Source organism: Mobula hypostoma, chromosome 1, assembly GCF_963921235.1.
Source record: "Mobula hypostoma chromosome 1, sMobHyp1.1, whole genome shotgun sequence".
Taxonomy (NCBI): domain Eukaryota; kingdom Metazoa; phylum Chordata; class Chondrichthyes; order Myliobatiformes; family Myliobatidae; genus Mobula; species Mobula hypostoma.
In genome coordinates, this window is record NC_086097.1 from 134,376,740 (window position 1) to 134,396,680 (window position 19,941).

At 39.7% G+C, this 19,941-nt stretch overlaps 1 protein-coding gene across 3 annotated transcripts in view; it reads right to left on the reverse strand.

The window, feature by feature from the left end:
• Positions 1-19,941, reverse strand: part of znf407 (zinc finger protein 407) — a 509,138-nt gene that overhangs the window by 111,424 nt on the left and 377,773 nt on the right. For all 3 annotated transcript variants that reach the window (XM_063056048.1, XM_063056031.1, XM_063056041.1), the window contains exon 8: positions 2,087-2,265. In XM_063056048.1, coding sequence (XP_062912118.1) covers positions 2,087-2,265 — 179 coding nt within the window. The remainder of the gene's footprint in view (positions 1-2,086; positions 2,266-19,941) is intronic.

A 19,941-nucleotide genomic window follows, 5' to 3' on the forward strand; every position in this document is an offset into this window, starting at 1 on the left:
CTCTGACCCTTACTATTTCTGGAAGATTATTTATGTCCTCCTTAGTGAAGACAGAACCAAAGTAATTATTCAATTGGTCTGCCATGTCCTTGCTCCCCATAATCAATTCACCTGTTTCTGTCTGCAGGGGACCTACATTTGTCTTTACCAGTCTTTTCCTTTTTACATATCTATAAAAGCTTTTACAGTCCGTTTTTATGTTCCCTGCCAGTTTTCTCTCATAATCTTTTTTCCCCTTCCTAATTAAGCCCTTTGTCCTCCTCTGCTGAACTCTGAATTTCTCCCAGTCCTCAGGTGAGCCACTTTCTCTGGCTAATTTGTATGCTTCTTCTTTGGAATTGATACTATCCCTAATTTCTCTTGTCAGTCACGGGTGCACTACCTTCCTTGATTTATTCTTTTGCCAAACTGGGATGAACAATTGTAGTTCATCCATGCAACCTTTAAATGCTTGCCATTGCATATCCACCGTCAATCCTTTAAGTGTCATTTGCCAGTCTATCTTAGCTAATTCACGTCTCATACCTTCAAAGTTACCCCTCTTTAAGTTCAGAACCTTTGTTTCTGAATTAACTATGTCACTCTCCATCTTAATGAAGAATTCCACCATATTATGGTCACTCTTACCCAAGGGGCCTCTCACGACAAGATCACTAATTAACCCTTCCTCTTTGCTCAAAACCCAGTCCAGAATAGCCTGCTCTCTAGTTGGTTCCTCGACATGTTGGTTCAAAAAACCATCCCGCATACATTCCAAGAAATCCTCTTCCTCAGCACCTTTACCAATTTGGTTCACCCAGTCTACATGTAGATTGAAGTCACCCATTATAACTGCTGTTCCTTTATTACACACATTTCTAATTTCCTGTTTAATACCATCTCCGACCTCACTACTACTGTTAGGTGGCCTGTACACAACTCCCACCAGCGTCTTCTGCCCCTTAGTGTTACGCAGCTCTACCCATATCGATTCCACATCTTCCCGGCTTATGTCCTTCCTTTCTATTGCGTTAATCTCTCCTTTAACCAGCAACGCCACCCCACCTCCCCTTCCTTCATGTCTATCCCTCCTGAATATTGAATATCCCTGAACGTTGAGCTCCCATCCCTGGTCACCCTGGAGCCATGTCTCTGTGATCCCAACTATATCATAATCATTAATAACAATGATGACTTTCTTAGTCTTCTTCATGTAAAGCATTGTTTTTAAATGATTTTGTGTTCAACTCTTCTATAAAATGTACTTTTTAAAAAAATTCTCAGCCTGCAAGTGGCTCCAGTCATTTTGAAATGTTATTAAACTCATATAATAACATCCAAAAAAACACGCTATTTACCCTTACAAAAAAAAACGGTGAAGTCAACAGAACCAAAGTTTGGAACTGGAGTTCAATGTGAAAAGTTAATATATTGCACATAGCTCAGCAATGACTAGTGTCATTGTAGAGTGTGACTTTCCTCTCCAATTGTTCTAATTATTGCTGACCGATTTCAATTACATCCTAGAGCACTGTAGGATCACACCTCCCTTCATTAATGTCCATTATAGATGCCTATTCCAATAGTAATATTGCACAAATAGAAAAAAAAGGAGACATATTAGATTGATTTGCTCTTTCAAATCCATGTAAAGCAACAAATGAACTGTAGGTTTTATGGATTCACAGTAGGGGTGCAGAGATAGCCTGGTGGAAACAATGAGCGAATTTATGTTCTTACCTAAAGTCCAGTTCTAAAACATCAACAGAAAGATCAGTGATATCCCATCATGTTGTATACATAGGAAAAGTATAGGATTTCCAGTCCTGAAAGATCACTTCACAATGTCCAAATTTTGATCATTAAATTCCATATGCAAATATAGCTTCAAACATAAGATGTACCTTTAGTCCCCATTTTCTTTGAATACAATTTTGTGTATTTGTTATAAATACGGGGAAGGAGGTAGGTTAAGGGCACTTGTCTGGGCCAGGCTATTAAAGGGGAAAGGTGAAATGAATTGTCATCCAACAACAAACCCAACTCAGTCTGTATCAGGAACACTGAAAAGCTGAAGCTTTAGTACTTTGAGAAAGGTCAATCTTACCCGCGTGGAGATATGCCAGATCTGGATTCTCAATATCAGGATGAAGCTCCTTGAGATGGTTCCGAAATTCTAATGGTACGTTGGTTCCATACTCGCACTTTGGACAATTGTACATCAGAACACCCTCATGTTTGCCCGTATGCAGGATGTGCTTCCGAATATTCTCTGCACAGTTTGATCTAAGCAGGGTTTTCCCCCAAAAAAGAAAAAGAATCATCAATCTCAGAACAATCTTATTTGCTACCTTAATGTTAATTCTTTCCAGAAGATGCAGTCCTCCAGCACTTTGGATTTATAAAACAGTCTATCAAACAATGCAGAGGAAAGATACATATGACATGAAATTAAACATCCAAAGCTGAAGGCGGAAGGGCAATTATATACACTGTATAAAAATCCAGCTCATGTGGTCATGAGCTAGTGGTACAACAATTACTAAGCTTTATGTTGTTATTAAGTAAAAGTATGCAAAAAGAGGCCATTAAAGATAAATGAAACATTGGAAATAAAAATAACAATTTGCATGTTAATACATTTTCTTTTCCACAGAAATATTGTTACTGCATGTAAATTAATAGAGTAAGATTTCCAGTCTTCTGGTCTCATCCTGGAGCCTCCAGGAATTAATCTCCTGGGCGTAACTCCAAGTAAAATCAGAAGAATCAGTGGGAAATGTTAATGTTGAATCTACTTATCTTTTACTAAGAGATTTTGCTTCATGCTGAATGTAAAAATGGCATCTTGTCTCTTCCTATGATCCCATTTCCTGAATAAAACTCTTAATGCTTGACCCTCTACACAGATGCAGAACTGGAAAGTGTCCAATCAAAGCAAGTAACCCATTATATCAGATACACCCGAGACTTGCCCTTTCCACCTGAAGTCACAAGTACTTGACCCTTTGATCTTTTGGATTTATTTCAAGTGTTAACACATCATTTCTCTATTTGTTGGAATAGCATGCTTAATTCCAGAACCTAAACCCAATTTAAACAAGTGTAAGGCAAGTAATTCATTCCACACTAGTAGCTGAAAACACATGCTATATTAGTGACCACAACTGAATTGTTTTTTTGGGAAAAAACAACATACTGACATTATTAGTACCACATTATGGAATGGGGATGAACTTTTTTGTATGCCCTTTAAATACTGTAATGCTAAGAACTAAACATTGTAAATTAGAATATTCAAGAATAAATCAAAAATGATTCGGAGGTCATCCGTGTTTTCTGGTCTGAATGCTTATTCTTATTCTACACCTTTACAGCAGGAATAAAAGTTAATTTTATTATTGACATAAAATGCACGAAATACATAAAATTATTTTATGGTATTAACGTATAAAGCACTGAGAGTTGTTGATACATTCCATTCCATATACAGTGCCCATAAAAAGTATTCACCCCGCCCCCCCCGTAAGTTTTCATGTTTTATTGTTTTAAAATATTGAATCACAATGGATTTAATTAGGCTTTTTTGACACTGATCAACAGAAAAAGACTCTTTTGTGTCAAAGTGATAACAGTCCTCTACAATGTGATCTAAATTAATTACAAATATAAAACACAAAATAATTGATTGCATAAGTATTCACCCCCCCCCCCTTTAATATGACACACCAAATCATCATTGGGGCAGCCAAATAGTTTTAGATGTCACATAATTAGTTAAATGGAGATCTGTTTTTGGAGACCTGTGCACAGTCAAGGTGCTTCAATTGATTGTAGTAAAAATACACCTGTATCTGGAAGGTCCAACTGCTGGTGAGTCGGTATCCTGACAAAAACTACATCACGAAGAAAAAGAACACTCCAAGCAATCCCACAAAAAAGTTATTGAAAAGCACAATCAGGAGATGGATACAAGAACATTTCAAAGCCGCTGAATATCCCTTGAAGTACAGGTAAGTCAATAATCAAGAAATGGAACAAATATGGCACAGCTGTAAATTTGCCTAGAGCAGGCCATCCTCAAAAACTGAGTGACCATGCAAGAAGGGGACTAATGAGGGAGGCCACCAAGAAACCTATAACAACTCTAGTTACAAGCTTCAGTAGGAGAGACTGCACATACAACAGTTGCCTGGTTACTTCGCCAGTCGCAGCTTTATGGGAGAGTGGCAAAGAGAGAACCTTGAGTTTGTGTGGTAAACACAAACCGTGAAGCATGGTGGTGGCTGCATCATGCTGTGGGGATGCTTCGCTGCAGCAGGCCCTGGAAGGCTTGTGAAGGTAGAGGGCAAAACGAATGCAGCAAACTACAGGGAAATCCTGGAGGAAAACTTGATGTAGTCTGCAAGAGAACTGTGATTCAGGAGAAAATCTGTTTATTTTCACCTTGACACAAAAGAGGCTTTTTCTGTTGATCAGTGTCAAACTGTGATTCAATGCTGCAAAACATGAAAACTTTCAAGGGAGCTAAATACCTTTTATCGGACTGTAACCAAGAACCATAATTTAGGCTTACACTCCCAGTGCTTTTACAGAATGCTGCACTGTCAGTGGTACTTTTCTCAACAGTGTTAAACTAAGACCCAGGTGGACAAAAAACATTGTACATTACTTCAAGAAAGAGCACAGGAGTTCATGCCAGTGCCCTTGAGTCAATACTATTCTGCAGTACAAATTATCTGGTCCGAAAGTGCATTAATGTTTGTTGGAGCTTGCAGTGACTAACCAAACGTGAGAAGGATACCTGCATGGTTTGTTGCCTCCTGGGTGCCAGGGTCCGGGATGTCTCTGACTGGGTGCACGACATCCTGGTATGAGAGGGAAAGCAACCAGAAGTCGTGATACATGTTAGGACCAACGACACAGGCAGGAAGAGGGATGAGGTCCTGAAGTGTGAGTTTCGGGAACGAGGCAGAAGGCTGAAGAACAGGACCTCAAGGGTGGCGTTCTCAGGATTACTGCCAGTGCTACGTGACAGTGATGGTAAGAATTGGAGGAGATGGCAGTTGAATGCGTGGCTGAGGAGTTGGTGCAGGGAGCAGGGTTTTAGATTTTTAGATCATTGGGATCTCTTCTGGGGAAGGTGGGACCTGTACAGATTGGATGGGTTGCACCTGAACTCGAGGGGGAGCAATATCCTTGCAGGTAGGTTTGCTAGCATGGTTCGGGAGGGTTTACACTAACTTGCGAGGGGGATGGGACCCAGAGCAATGGAGCAGTGAAAGAAGTGCATGGAGTAAAGCCAGCTCTAACATACAGAGAGGCTTTGAGGAAAGAGAAGCAGAATAAGCAGTGTAAAGACAGTAAGGTAGAAGGGCTGAAATGTGCGTACCTCAATGCAAGAAGCATCAGGAACAAAGGTGATGAACTGAGAGCTTGGATACATACATGGAAATATAATGTAGTGGCCATTACAGAGACTTGGCTGGCACCAGGGCAGGAATGGATTCTCAATATTCCTGGATTTCAGTGCTTTAAAAGGGATAGAGAGGGCGAAAAAAGGGGAGGGGGTGGCATTACTGGTCAGGAATACTATTACAGCTACAGAAAGGGTGGGTAATGTAGCAGGATCCTCTTCTGAGTCAATATGGGTGGAAGTCAGGAACAGGAAGGGAGCAGTTACTCTATTGGGGGTATTCTATAGGCCCACTGGTAGCAGCAGAGATACAGAGTAGCAGATTGGGAGGCAGATTTTGGAAAGGTACAAAAATAACAGGGTTGTTATCATGGGTGACTTTAACTTCCCTAATATTGATTGGCACCTGATTAGTTTCAAGGGTTTAGAGGCTGCAGAGTTTGTTAAGTGTGTCCAGGACGGATTTCTGTCACAGTATGTGGACAGGCCGACCAGGGGGAATGCCATATTGGATCTAGTACTAGGTAATGAACCGGGTCAGGTCACAGATCTCTCAGTGGGTGAGCATCTGGGGGACAGTGACCACTGCTCCCTGGCCTTTAGCATTATCATGGAAAAGGATAGAATTAGAGAGGACAGGAAAATTTTTAATTGGGGAAAGGCAAATTATGAGGCTATAAGGCTAGAACTTGCGGGTGTGAATTGGGATGAGGTTTTTGCAGGGAAATGTACTATGGACATGCGGTCGATGTTTAGAGATCTCTTGCGGGATGTTAGGGATAAATTTGTCCCGGTGAGGAAGATAAAGTATGGTGGGGTGAAGGAACCATGGGTAACAAGTGAGGTGGAAAATCTAGTCAGGTGGAAGAAGGCAGCAGACATGAGGTTTAGGAAGCAAGGATCAGATGGGTCTATTGAGGAATATAGGGAAGCAAGAAAGGAGCTTAAGAAGGGGGCATGAGAAGGCCTTGGCGAGTAGGGTAAAGGAAAACCCCAAGGCATTCTTTAATTATGTGAAGAAAAAAAGGATGACAGGAGTGAACGTAGGACGGATTAGAGATAAAGGTGGGAAGATGTGCCTGGAGGCTGTGGAAGTGAGCGAGGTCCTCAATGAATACTTCTCTTCGGTATCACCAATGAGAGGGAACTTGATGATGGTGAGGACAATATGAGTGAGGTTGATGTTCTGGAGCATGTTGATATTAAGGGAGAGGAGGTGTTGGAGTTGTTAAAATACATTAGGACAGATAAGTCCCCGGGGCCTGACGGAATATTCCCCAGGCTGCTCCACGAGGCGAGAGAGGAGTTTGCTGAGCCTCTGGCTAGGATCTTTATGTCCTCGTTGTCCACGGGAATGGTACCGGAGGATTGGAGGGAGGCGAATGTTGTCCCCTTATTCAAAAAAGGTAGTAGCGATAGTCCGTGTAATTATAGACCAGTGAGCCTTACGTCTGTGGTGGGAAAGCTGTTGCAAAAGATTCTTAGTGATAGGATCTATAGGCATTTAGAGAGTCATGGTCTGATCAGGGACAGTCAGCATGGCTTTGTGAAGGGCAGAGCATGTCTAACAAGCCTGATAGAGTTCTTTGAGGAGGTGACCAGGCATATCGATGAGGGTAGTGCAGTGCATGTGATCTATATGGATTTTAGTAAGACATTTGACAAGGTTCCACATGGTAGGCTTATTCAGAAAGTTAGAAGGCATGGGATCCAGGGAAGTTTGGCCAAATGGATTCAGAATTGGCTTGCCTGCAGGAGGCAGAGGGTGGTGGTGGAGGGGGTACATTCAGATTGGAGGATTGTGACTAGTGGTGTCCCACAAGGATCTGTTCTGGGACCTCTACTTTTCGTGATTTTTGTTAACGACCTGGATGTAGGGGTAGAAGGGTGGGTTGGCAAGTTTGCAGATGACGCAAAGGTTGGTGGTGTTATAGATAGTGTAGAAGATTGTCGAAGATTGCAGATAGACATTGATTGGATGCAGAAGTGAGCTGAGAAGTGGCAGATGGAGTTCAACCTGGAGAAGTGTGAGGTGGTACACTTTGGAAAGACAAACTCCAAGGCAGAGTACAAAGTAAATGGCAGTTTACTTGGTAGTGTGGAGGAGCAGAGGGATCTCGGGGTACATGTCCACAGATCCCTGAAAGTTGCCTCACAGGTGGATAGGGTAGTTAAGAAAGCTTATGGGGTGTTAGCTTTCATAAGTCAAGGGATAGAATTTAAGAGTCGTGATGTAATGATGCAGCTCTATAAAACTCTGGTTAGGCCACACTTGGAGTACTGTGTCCAGTTCTGGTCACCTCACTATAGGAAGGATGTGGAAGCATTGGAAAGGGTACAGAGGAGATTTACCAGGATGCTGCCTGGTTTAGAGAGTATGCATTATGATCAGAGATTAAGGGAGCTAGGACTTTACTCTTTGGAGAGAAGGAGGATGAGAGGAGACATGATAGAGGTGTACAAGATAATAAGAGGAATAGATAGAGTGGATAGCCAGCACCTCTTCCCCAGGTCACCATTGCTCAATACAAGAGGACATGGCTTTAAAGTAAGGGGTGGGAAGTTCAAGGGGGATATTAGAGGAAGGTTTTTTACTCAGAGAGTGGTTGGTCCGTGGAATGCACTGCCTGAGTCAGTGGTGGAGGCAGATACACTAGTGAAGTTTAAGAGACTACTGGACAGGTATATGGAGGAATTTAAGGTGGGGGCTTATATGGGAGGCAGGGTTTGCGGGTCAGCACAACATTGTGGGCCGAAGGGCCTGTACTGTGCTGTACTATTCTATGTTCTATGTTCAAACTAGGGAGCCATGCTTCCTGCACTATAGCAGTGGTTACCCTTTTAAAATGCTTCACCAGCATGGGAACATCTCACAATGTCCCATTCAATTTTATCAGCAAAGCATGTATTTTATTGCATTTTTGGAACAATAAAGTAGAAGTTGATCCACTTCTGTCATTTTGCCTCTTCTTTCTTATTCTTTCCTCACTCTGTCTTCTGCCTCCATGAAGTGAACCCTTGTCTTTGGTAAAAAGAAGACCCGATCCCACCTATATTGGTTTTTAAGGTAAGGAACATGAACTTGCCAGTATCTGTGTGGCAACTCTCTGACATCCCCAGGCTGTTACTCTTCAGAGGTTCCCCTTGGAAACCATTTCTGCTTCCCCTGTCTTTCCTGAATTGGCTGAGGCTAACAAGGACTTATGAGACTGCAATTTAGAAATTTTCTCAGAAAGATCATCCTTCCCTAAATGTTTACTATTGCTGATCAAGAACTTAATGTGAATGGATTCTGGAGGGTCAAATCTTGCAGCTGATATGCCTTAATTATCCCTTATTGGAAAAACATTGAGCCACAATAGTAAGAGTGCAAAAAAAATGAAATAGAGATAACATTTCCAATTAAAGGCCCTTCACAGATCATTGTTTCTGTTGCCACAGATGCTGCCTGACCTGCTAAGTTATTTCCAGTACTGTGTTTTTATTTCAGACTGTGCAATATATTTAATTTTCAGTATTAAAGAGTGTGGTACTCTCTCCCTTGATATTCATTATCTTCCTTTAGTAATTCAAAGAGGAGGAAAAGACAGGAATATAAAAATGTATTTCTTAAACCTCTGTTATGTTCTTTTATTAGATGTATCTGAACTTGCAAATCACCTTATGTGTTTCCCATCTGACAAGGATTCAATTTTTAAATTATCAACCTTTTTTTTTAGTAATCCCTACGTGACTCTCATCTGCCTCGTCCCTGTAACCTCCTCCAGATGTACAACCTGGCAAGATCCTCATGCTCCTCCTATTCAGGCCTCTTGATCATCTGCCAAGTTTACTTCTTCCACTATTGGCAGCTGTTGCTTCAGTTGCCAAACCCCTAAGCTCTGGAATTCCCTTCCAAAACCTTAACATTTTACTTCTTTAAAACACTCCTTCAAAACCACTTATGACCAAGCTCTTAGTCATCTGGCCTGACAACACTCTCTGTAGTTCACTGTCAAAAATATTTTATTTTGATAATACATCCTGAGTATCTTAAGACTTCCAGCTACATTAAAGGCGCTATGTAAATGAAGAGTCTTGATGCAGGGTCTTGACCCAAAATCTCAACCACCTTTTTGCCTCTACTGATGTGCTTGAGTTCCTCCAGCAGGTTGTTTCTTGGTAAAAATGCAAGTAGTCATTTCACGTAATTACCTTTTTCCTAAGAATCTTTAGAGCACAAGTTGTGAAATTAATATAAGAATTGTGAAATAATTTACATCTAATGTTGTTTGGTCATTCTAAGCATTCATCATTCAATGTGGTATTCCACTCAAATAAGTAATTATTATACAATGTGGTAATTGTTTCCATTCTTAATCCAGGTCCTTATTGCATTAATCTATGTAGTAAATACTGCATATTATACAACCAGATACTTTTAATGGCATAGTGACGCAGTTAGTAGAACTACTGCCTCACAGTGCAAGAGGCAGAGACTCAATGCTGACCTTGGATGCTCTGGTTCTCCCCATGACCCCACAGTTTCCTCCCACTAACTATTCTGATCTATAGATCAAAAGATTTATTGGCCATTGTAAATTGCTCCTCCTGTGTGGAAAAGTAATCAAATCTTGGGGAAGTTGATGTGAATTTGAGGGGAATTAAAATAAAATGGGTCGTAGGGTTAGTATAAGTGGGTTGGCGTAGACGATGCGGGCTAAAACGTCTGTTTCCATCCCTCTATAACTCTACAACAGTTCCGTGAATCAATTGTACTTAAAAACTTGCATCATCAGCTCCTTTGCCATTAAATTCTCTCCTGACTTCCACCCATCCCTCTCTCCTCTTTTCCCTTCCTCTCTCTAGGCTTGCTTGAACATCTGCTATATTTTCAGCACTGGTGAAAGATCAGTGACCTCAAAGATTAATTCAATTTCTCTCTTCAGAAATGTTGTCTGATCTAACAAACACTTCCAGCAGTTTTTTTCTGCTCCTGTTTCCAAATTCTACAGTTTTTTGCCTTTGAAACCACGACAGGAGCTACTGTTAAAGCATCAGTCTGAGTATGCTTATAACTACTGTAGGATGAATTGATCCTGTTAAAATAACTCAAGCTGCATGCAAAGGATAGACACCACAAAACTGAAACAAAACTCAAACACTCAGTAATCCCTAAAATGCAGGGAATGATTCAACATGCAAATATCATTGACTGCTCATCCTTTAGATACCTAAACAGATTCAGGTCATCAGGTCTTTAAGTTTTTGAATTACAGCAAGTAGTTTTAATTCCTGAAGAGCATCAAAACTGATGTGTTGGAATAACTGAGTACAGAGCTAAATGAAAAATACATATCAACAATTTTCACTTATGTTGTCACTTTAACTCAGTAAAATGTACCAAGGCATCTCAGCGGATCATTAACAGCTAATATCTGAATTCAGCATTCAAATGCACTGGTAAGAGAGAAGGACAAAGGTACAGGACATACAATATTTAAATGTACATAAACTGGATGGGAAAGTGGGAAATTACTAGACAAATTATTGTATTAAAAGCAGATGCTTTAACAGTGGCTTATGTGGTGGTTTAAAAAGCAAAATACTGCAGAAATCAGAAATAGGAGCCAGAAATACTGCTGCAAATGTTCATTGGGCCAGATAGCATTTGACAAAAGAGAGACACAATTAACGTTTGAGGTCAGTGATCTGCCATCACAACCAGAATTGGTTTTATTATCACTGACATATGACTTGAAATGTGTTTTTGTGCGGCAGCAATAGGGTGCAAAAGCATAAAGTGACTATAAATGACAAAAATGAGTAGTGCAAGAGGGAGAAAAGGGAATAACGAGGTAGTGTTCATGGCCTGTTCAGGAATCTGTTTGTAGAAAAGGAAAAGGAAAAGGCAGTGGGATAACAGAAACCTACCACTTTAACCTAGTACAACGTGCAAAGGTACTTTTCAGGTACAGAATCAGACTGGGGCACACAAGTACCTACTTGCAAGTTGACCAACAATTTGATCAATGAGCTAGGTTTTCAGGATCCATCTGAAGGACAAGAGGCCAACAGATAGTGAGTGTAGGGCAGGAACTCCTTTTCAGCTCCCATGCAACTGATTCCACAATGGGGGAAGCAAAGGAAATCAGGACTTCACAAGAAACCACATGAGTCAGGGTGTTACAGAGATGTCAGGGGATTGTAGGGTTGGAGGAAATATGGAGATATTAGTGGATGAAATCATGGAGGGATTCAAACACAGAGATGAGATCCTGCTGAGTATTTGTTCAATGTGAATGATAGGCAAACAGAACTTAGTGTGGGCTGGGATCAAGGAGCAGAGTCTCACTCACACTCCTATAAGTTTTGGTACTGTAGAATCATAGTCCATCCCTACCCTATTATGTTATCATTAGACCACACCATCAATAGCTTAGATGGTAGTTTGGTCATTCTGAATCAAACCCCTCCAGATTTTAAGTTCACTCAAATCCCAAGCAGACAAATCCAACATGGCACTGAGGGAGTGATGCACTGGAAAAGGCGTTACCTTTCAGAGAGGATGCTAAATCTGAAGGCTCTGCTGCTCACTCAAGTAGGAGATCCCATAGCTCTAAAGAGGAGAGGAGTTTTCCCTTGTACACCCACTAATTTTAATCTCTCATGCAACATCTCTGAAACAGAGCACCTGACTGCTACTAAATTCCTGATTTTGGGAGTTCGCTCATTTCCTACAGGACAGCTTAACTGACTGCAAAGTCCTTTTGGATCATGAAAGTGATGTGATTTTTTTTAATATATAAGTGTAATTCATTTATTTTGATGAGAGCAAAGAATATAAGGAAGGGAAAATGTCAAAATTTATTTTAACAAAATAAGGTTACAAATATGAGCAGGAGTTAAGTTTCCCACCAAAACATATTAAAAGTAGTTTTGAAATAGAGAGATTAAATACCAGATATTGTTCAGAGTCAAGTATTGATCCCTTTGTTTGGCTTCCACAATAAGAATCACATATTTCCATGTACAACATAAAACTGTATCTTCTTATAATGAGATAAAAATGGTTAAAAAGGAACACACAAAAAATGTATCATTTTTCTTCCTCTGAACTTTTCCCAGAACAGAACCAGATAAACCAGAGTGTTGCTTTTGTAAGGTAAACAGTGATTTACTGGAGATAACCACAGGAGTGAGTGAAGGTCAGCAATAAGATGATGCCGCAGCTTAAGCAAGGTGCATAATATTGAGCACGCTCATTCTTCTTAAGCCACATCAGGCCACCCCAGCAGGAACTTTACAGAAAGTGTCTTTGGTAAGATATTCTGGTTGAAGAGTACTGCAAGAAAGCTTACTCAGCTGCTTTCTCATCAGAAATAAAATGAATTTTAAAAATGGTTGATTTTTATTCATGCTTAGAGAACTTGAATACAGCAGTACAATAGCCTGTGGCAGATTGGTAATGCAGAATGATAAGTAGATTAGTAAAATGAAGACACATGAAAATGGATTCTGAGGATAAATGGAAGAAAACCTATATTAAAATGCCAGAATAACTACAAAACAAAAACCCTCATGAATGTAAACATTGGATATAACCAGCATACTAGTTGCAGACGTAAAATAAAACAGTGGATTCCATGGCTCATTTCACTCAACAAACTATCAAATAGTATTTGATTATGCTCAAAATTCACAAAACAAATTGATGCAATATTGTCAGCTGCATAAGCTCAGCCTAACAAGGAACATATCCATAACGCATGGAACAGCAAGAAAACAAATTGATTATATCATTTGTAAAGCACAGGGGATGCAAATTATAAACCTGGAGATATTAAAGCATTATTTTTTGATACACCATTGAAATTAACACAATAAAACAAATGCCTTTATGCTTTCATTGTATTTTTTAAGCTGTTGGAGTATTTCCATTGCTGGTATCCAGTTTGTGTTCAGTTTTATACCTTTTTTTGCTGGCTATTTCTTTATGTATGCATTTGATGCAAATCTAAATAAGAACTGCTTCACAACTTTTAGAAAGGATTTTTTATAATAAATGAGGAAATAAAAAAGGCAATCAAACTTTGGGGAAGCTAAATCAAGCAGGACTGTTTTATAAAAAGCTGAAAAAAACATTTAAAAATATCCCATAGAGTTTCAGAAAGTTGCACATATTTTGTACAATCTTTTGTTCTTTGGAATTCTTACAAATGTCTTCCTTTAACAGAATATATGATGTTCCCGAAAGACACCTCCCCATTTCTATTCTCTTCAACTCCTGTGAGCCCTTGTTCTGTGTGATAAAGCAATCTCCTTGGGGATCTGAGCTGTGTAGTTTTTGCAATTCGAGTGACAAGGACTCGACTTGAATAACTGCTGTGTGCAGGTTGTAATTATGTCAGCTGGAGCATTGAACAAGGGGGTTGATTAATGTGATCCCCTGCCCAGAGATGGTCCCCATCAAAACCTTACCTCAGACCAGCACGAGGGATGGGTTAAACTGCAAAGAAATGAGGATGACATGGGGGCAGGTGGTGGTGGGGGAATAAGGACAAACTAACTACACGACAGAGGAATTGCTGGAACACACTTCAGGCAGATACTCATGAACAATATAATATACAATTACTAGCCCTTATCACCTTTGCTGGTACAATAAAAGTAAGGCTACTAGAGCTCATTTGAGTGAAGTTAGTTCCCGCTATACTGGAACAACTCGCCAACATGTCAGACAATGAGCATTCCCTGACTCAACATGAGAAACACCCAGCACTCAGGAGTTACAGGATCAATTTAATGAAGTCAAATCCTGTTGATCTGAATCTACTTTGTGAATTTGACTTTGAACAGAAGTAAGGCAGATTATCTTTGTTTTCTTCAAGAATGACAAAAAAAATTAAAGAAAAAAATTGGTAAAATTACACAAGGCAGAAGCTGAGAATAATAACTGTTTAACATAATTCACTGTGGGGCAATCAATGATTGGCAAAAAGTTAATCCCACATACAGCATTGAAATGCAAACTAAAGTGGAATGCCATCTAGTGGGAAGCATGTCCACGAAGAATTTTGAAAATGTTTTCTTGTAATAATTGGAGAGTGTGTGTGTGTGTGTGACTTGATTCGTTTGTTTTTTCATAGCAAGATGTTCTATTCACCACACTCACTCTCTTCCAAATTTTTTTTCTTCCTCTGTCAATCAATACCTGGCGCCACACTAAAAACTTGCATTTACATAGTGCCTTTAACATTATGAAACATCAGATGGTGGCTGATTAAAGTGTTAGTAGACAAAGGCTGACATACTAAGCCACATAAGAAGATACAGTAAAACTCTGATAAGACACCATGCTCAGGACTTTGGTGGAAATAGATTGGTGGATTTTCCAGGTTACTGGATGTTATTCTTATGAATAATCCAACGTCCTTTTAATTCACCTTTTAAGGTGTTACACAATGTTGTAATGAATTTTCCAGTGAATCAGTTAAGCTTCAAGGGCAGAAAGAACTGAAGGATAGAACAAGAGAGAAAGAGTGAGAGAGAGTGTGAGTAGCAGCAAGAGAGTGCAAGAACAAATTTCAGAGCTTGGTGTCCAGACAATTAAAGGCATAGCTACTAAATATGAAGAAAATCAAATGATGTACAGTAAGCTAGAACTTATAAAATGCAGGTTTCTGTGTTGCTGTGAATTGAGGTGACAGAGATTGAGATGTGCAAGATCTTTTAGAGGATCTAAGATGGATAGGAGATGATGCCAGTATAAATCGGCAAGCAAATAAGGGATAGACAAGCAGTTCATGGTGCAATTCAGACAAATACAGCCAGAGAGGGTACAAGGTGCGAGGCAGGTAAGGTCAACACTGGAATATTGCAAGAAATATCTAAACTGCACCTAGATAGCAGATGCTAAAATGCTATTCAATCACATTGACATGGCAACTAACTCCAATCCAGGATGTCCTCTCAATAGGGAGATGGTAGCGTAGAAGAATACAGAGCACAAGAAAATAGGAGCAGGAGCGACTTGTTAGGCTCCTCAACTCAAAACAATCAAGAATAATCTATACTGGCTTCAATTCCCATTCTGTGCTAATAACCCTCAATTCCTCAGTCTTTTGAATATTTACTTTTAAATATATCTATCGATCTGGACTCCACCACCCTCAGGGTGTTGAGAATAGGATCACCCCACATACTTGTAAACTCCAAGGGTTACAAATCCAAACTTATTGAGCTTCTCTTGACAGACCAACCCTTTCATCACAGGAAGTGTTTTGGTGAATCTCCCGTGGACTGCTAACCGAACACTGAATAAATATCATGTACAGGTACCAAACAGCAAGGATTTTGCTGAGATTACCTCCGAGACTGCTGGTTCAATCAATGAAGGATTACAAAAAATATCAAAATATTTTTGCTTTAGCAATGCTTCCTAAAAGAACCACTTCATTGTAGTTCTACAAAATCATTTATGACATCAACATTCTCATGCATGCTAAAACACAATTAAAACATCTGTAAGAACTTACCAATATGTATTGGGCACGGTCAAACAGAAGTTAAGTATTAAGATTTTCTAAATAGGATGCTGTACTTTTCTCTGGGAAAGCAAACATTGAGAGTGAACTGCTGGAGTTTTTTAAGTTATAGAAGTGTTCAAAGGGTGAACAGATTTTATCACTTAAGTCCAATATTAAGGAGCTGAAATACAAGATAGTGTCTAACAGGTCTAACAGGAAATTCCAAAGAGGGGTCAGAATGTGAAACTTGGTAGCACATAGAATAGTTGAGGAAAGCAACATGAATCCATTTAAGGAAAAAAAAACAGATAACTACTATACATGAGAGAAAAAGAAAGACATAGAACAATGTGTTGATAGAGGAAGACGAGGTTGCATTGGAGAAAACTCAGGTGGAACACTGAGTAGCTTGTTCTAGTGTTGTAAATTCAATGTATTCCTCAGCAATTTATTCAAAGGATTGATAAGCGCTTGACAAAAATTGTGTAGGTTTAGTGAAAGAACTATAAAAGATAAAAAGTTCAAAGTCATATTATAACATAAATATGCGACCAGTTCTAATGCACTACTTCAGTCTTAAAATCCAATGCCTAGTAAGTCATCCTTTCCTAACTCTAGTTAGAGTAAGAGGACTGTATTCTAATCTGCTTCCAAAACTCATTCCCATTGAAATTAATGAAACCAGATTTTAAAACAGTAGAACATGATGCTGCTAATATTCAGAGCACTTGGCGCTAGTGACTGTACAAATTATGGAGCTGTAGTATTCTTCAGGACTGATGGAAGAAAAATGACAAAAAATCATTCCGGATAGGAAATATATTCTATTGAAATTATTTTCCTGGGTTGCATCATCTGATTTGTCAGTACACTCAGTGGTATTTACATTTCAGAATAATACACCAAAAGCATTTTGGAACTTGACAAGTTGTACAACAACATACAACAATGCTCCATCTAATTTTTTTTACAGCCGCATGGACCAACCGTTGCTTTGAGCAGGAAATTTCTTACACGGTCTGAAAACTGTGCAGCATTTAAATTTTTTTTGTAATATGCATACTATGATGATTCAGAATGAAAACTGAAAAATCACATACTTTTGATTTTATTTATTAATTCAAGGGTATAATGAAATACAGTACAAAGAAAATCTTTCACATTTCATAAACTTTTTCTCATCTGTCTTTATTACAAATCCATTGTCTATTAATACTGTCCTGATTAATTTTGCATCCAGAAAAAAGATATCTCCTAATCTTCATGTACCTATGAATTATCCAGTTAAAATGTCATTTTAAGTCATCTGACTTCCAATCTTGCCATTTTTTTTACGCTACTGAACTTGTCCCCAACTTTCACTTCCACGCAAGTGGTGCACACAGCATCGCCAGTATCCTGATATGTAAAAATATTGCCACTTTTAATTTTTTGTTTTGATACAAAGACAGTAGCTCAGAATCAGAATCAGGTTTACTACCACTGGCATATGTCATAAAATTTGTCAACTTTATAGCAGCAGTACAACAAAATATATGACAGATATAGAAAAAAGTGAATTAAAATAAGCATAAATGTGTCTATTAAATAGTTAAGTTAAAATATGTAGTGCAAAACAAAAACAGAAATATAAAAATAGTGAGGTCGTGTTCATGGGTTCAATGTGCATTTAGAAATCGCATGGCAAAGAGGAAGACGCTATTTCTAAATCACTGAGTTTGTGCCTTCAGGCTTTTGTACCACCTTCCTGACAGTAACAATGAGAAGAGGGCATGTCCTGGGTGGTGGGGATTCTTAATGATGGACACCACCTTTCTAAGGCGCTGCTCCTTGAAGATGTCTTGGATACTACGGAGGCTAGTATCCATAACAGAGCCAACTAATTTTACAAGTTTCTGCAACTTACTTCGATTTTGTACAGTAGCCACCGCCCCCCCCCCATACTAGACAGTGATGCAACCAGTTAGAATGCTCTCCACAATACATTTGGAGAAGTTTTGAGTGTTCTAATTGACAAACCAAATCTCCTCAAATTCCAAATGAAATATAGCTGTCATCTTGCCTTCTTGAGAGCTGCATCGATATGTTATGTCCAGGTTAGGTCCTCAGAGATATTGATACTCAGGAACTTGAAATTGCTTACTCTCTCCACTTCAGATCCCTCCATGAGAATTGGTTTGTGTTCCCTCATCTTACCCTTCCTGAAGTCCACAATCAACTCTTTGGTCTTACTGATGTTGACTGCAAGATCATTGCTGCAACATCACTCAACTAGCTGGTATATCTCACTCCTATATGCCCTTTCGTCACTATCGGAAATTCTGCCAGCCATGGTTGTATCATCAGCAAATTTATACTTGGCACTTATAGAATCAGTATCTAGGAGTTGCAAAAGCCAAACTACCTTAAATTCTGTACAAGCTTTGTTCTTCAAATCATTTAACTCTTCGTCTGCTTTTCTTTTTGACATTCTTTGGATACTAAGAATAATAATTATTATTTGAGATTACTAAAAATAATTATTTGAAAAATTTAACAAGTCAAAGAATTATAATTTTAATAAAATAACCACAGTCATGAATTGAGTTGGATTGAATTGAATTGACTTTATTACTTACATCCTCCATATACATGAGGATTAAAAACCTTTACGTTACTTCTCCATCTAAATACGCAATGTGCAATTTATAGTAATTTATAAGAAATAGTATATAGAACAGGACAGCCAATAGAACATAGAAATACAATTGTACCAGCATGAATTAATCAGTTTGATGGCCTGGTGGAAGAAGCTGTCCTGGAGCCTATTGGTCCTAGCTTTTATGCTGCGGTACAGTTCCCCGGATGGTATCAGCTGGAACAGTTTGTGGTTGGGGTGACTCGTGTCCCCACTGATCCTTGGGGCCCTTTTTACCCACCTGCCTTTGTAAATGTCCTGAATAGTGGGAAGTTCACATCTACAGATGCGCTGGGCTGACTGCACTACTCTCTGCAGGGTCCTCCGATTGAGGGAAATACAGTTCCCATACCAGGCAGGATGCAGTAGTCAGGATGCTCTCAGTTGTGCCCCTGTACAACACTCTTAGAATTTGAAGTCCCATACCAAACCTTTTCAACCATCTGAGGTGAAAGAGGCGCTGTTGTGCCTTTTTCACCACTCAGCCAGTATGTACAGACCACGTGAGATCCTTGGCGATGTGTATGCAAAGGAGCTTAAAGCTGTTCACCCTCTCAACCCCAGATCTATTGATGTCAATAGGGATTAGCGTGTCTCCATTTCTCCTGTAGCCCACAACCAGCTCCTTTGTTTTTGTGACATTGAGGGAGAAGTTGTTTTCTTGACACCACTGTGTCAGGGTGATGACTTCTTCTCCGTAGGCTGCCTCATTATTATTTGAGATTAGGCCAATCAGTGTAGTATTGTCAGCAAATTTAATGAGCAGATTGGAGCTGTGGATGGTGACACAGTCATGGGTATACAGAGAGTAAAGGAGGGGACTTAGGACACAGCCCTAAGGGGCACCTGTGATGAGGGTCAATGGGGCAGAGGTGTGGGAACCCACTCTTAACATCTGCCAGTGATCTGACAGGAAGTCCAGGATCCAGTTCCACAAGGCAGGGTGAAGACTGAGGTCTCTGAGCTTCTTGTCAAACCTGGAGGGAATTACGATGTTGAATGCTGAACGGTAGTCCAAGAACAACATTCTCACATAAATATCCCTCCTCTCCAGGTGTGTGAGGATGGTGTGTAGAGCTGTGGCTATTGCGCCATCAGTCGATCAGTTGTGTTAGTAGGCAAGTTGTAGGGGGTCCAGTGTGTGTGGTACTATGCTGCAGATGAAATCCTCGATCAGCCTCTCAAAGCATTTGCTTATTATTGAGGTGAGTGCAACAGGACACCAGTCGTTCAGGTATGTCACACCTTGGTCTTTTTAGGTGCAGGAACAATGGCGGATGTTTTGAAACAAGAGGGTACTCTACACTGGAAGAGGGAGAGATTAAAAATGTCTGTAAACACACCTGCCAATTGCGCCATGC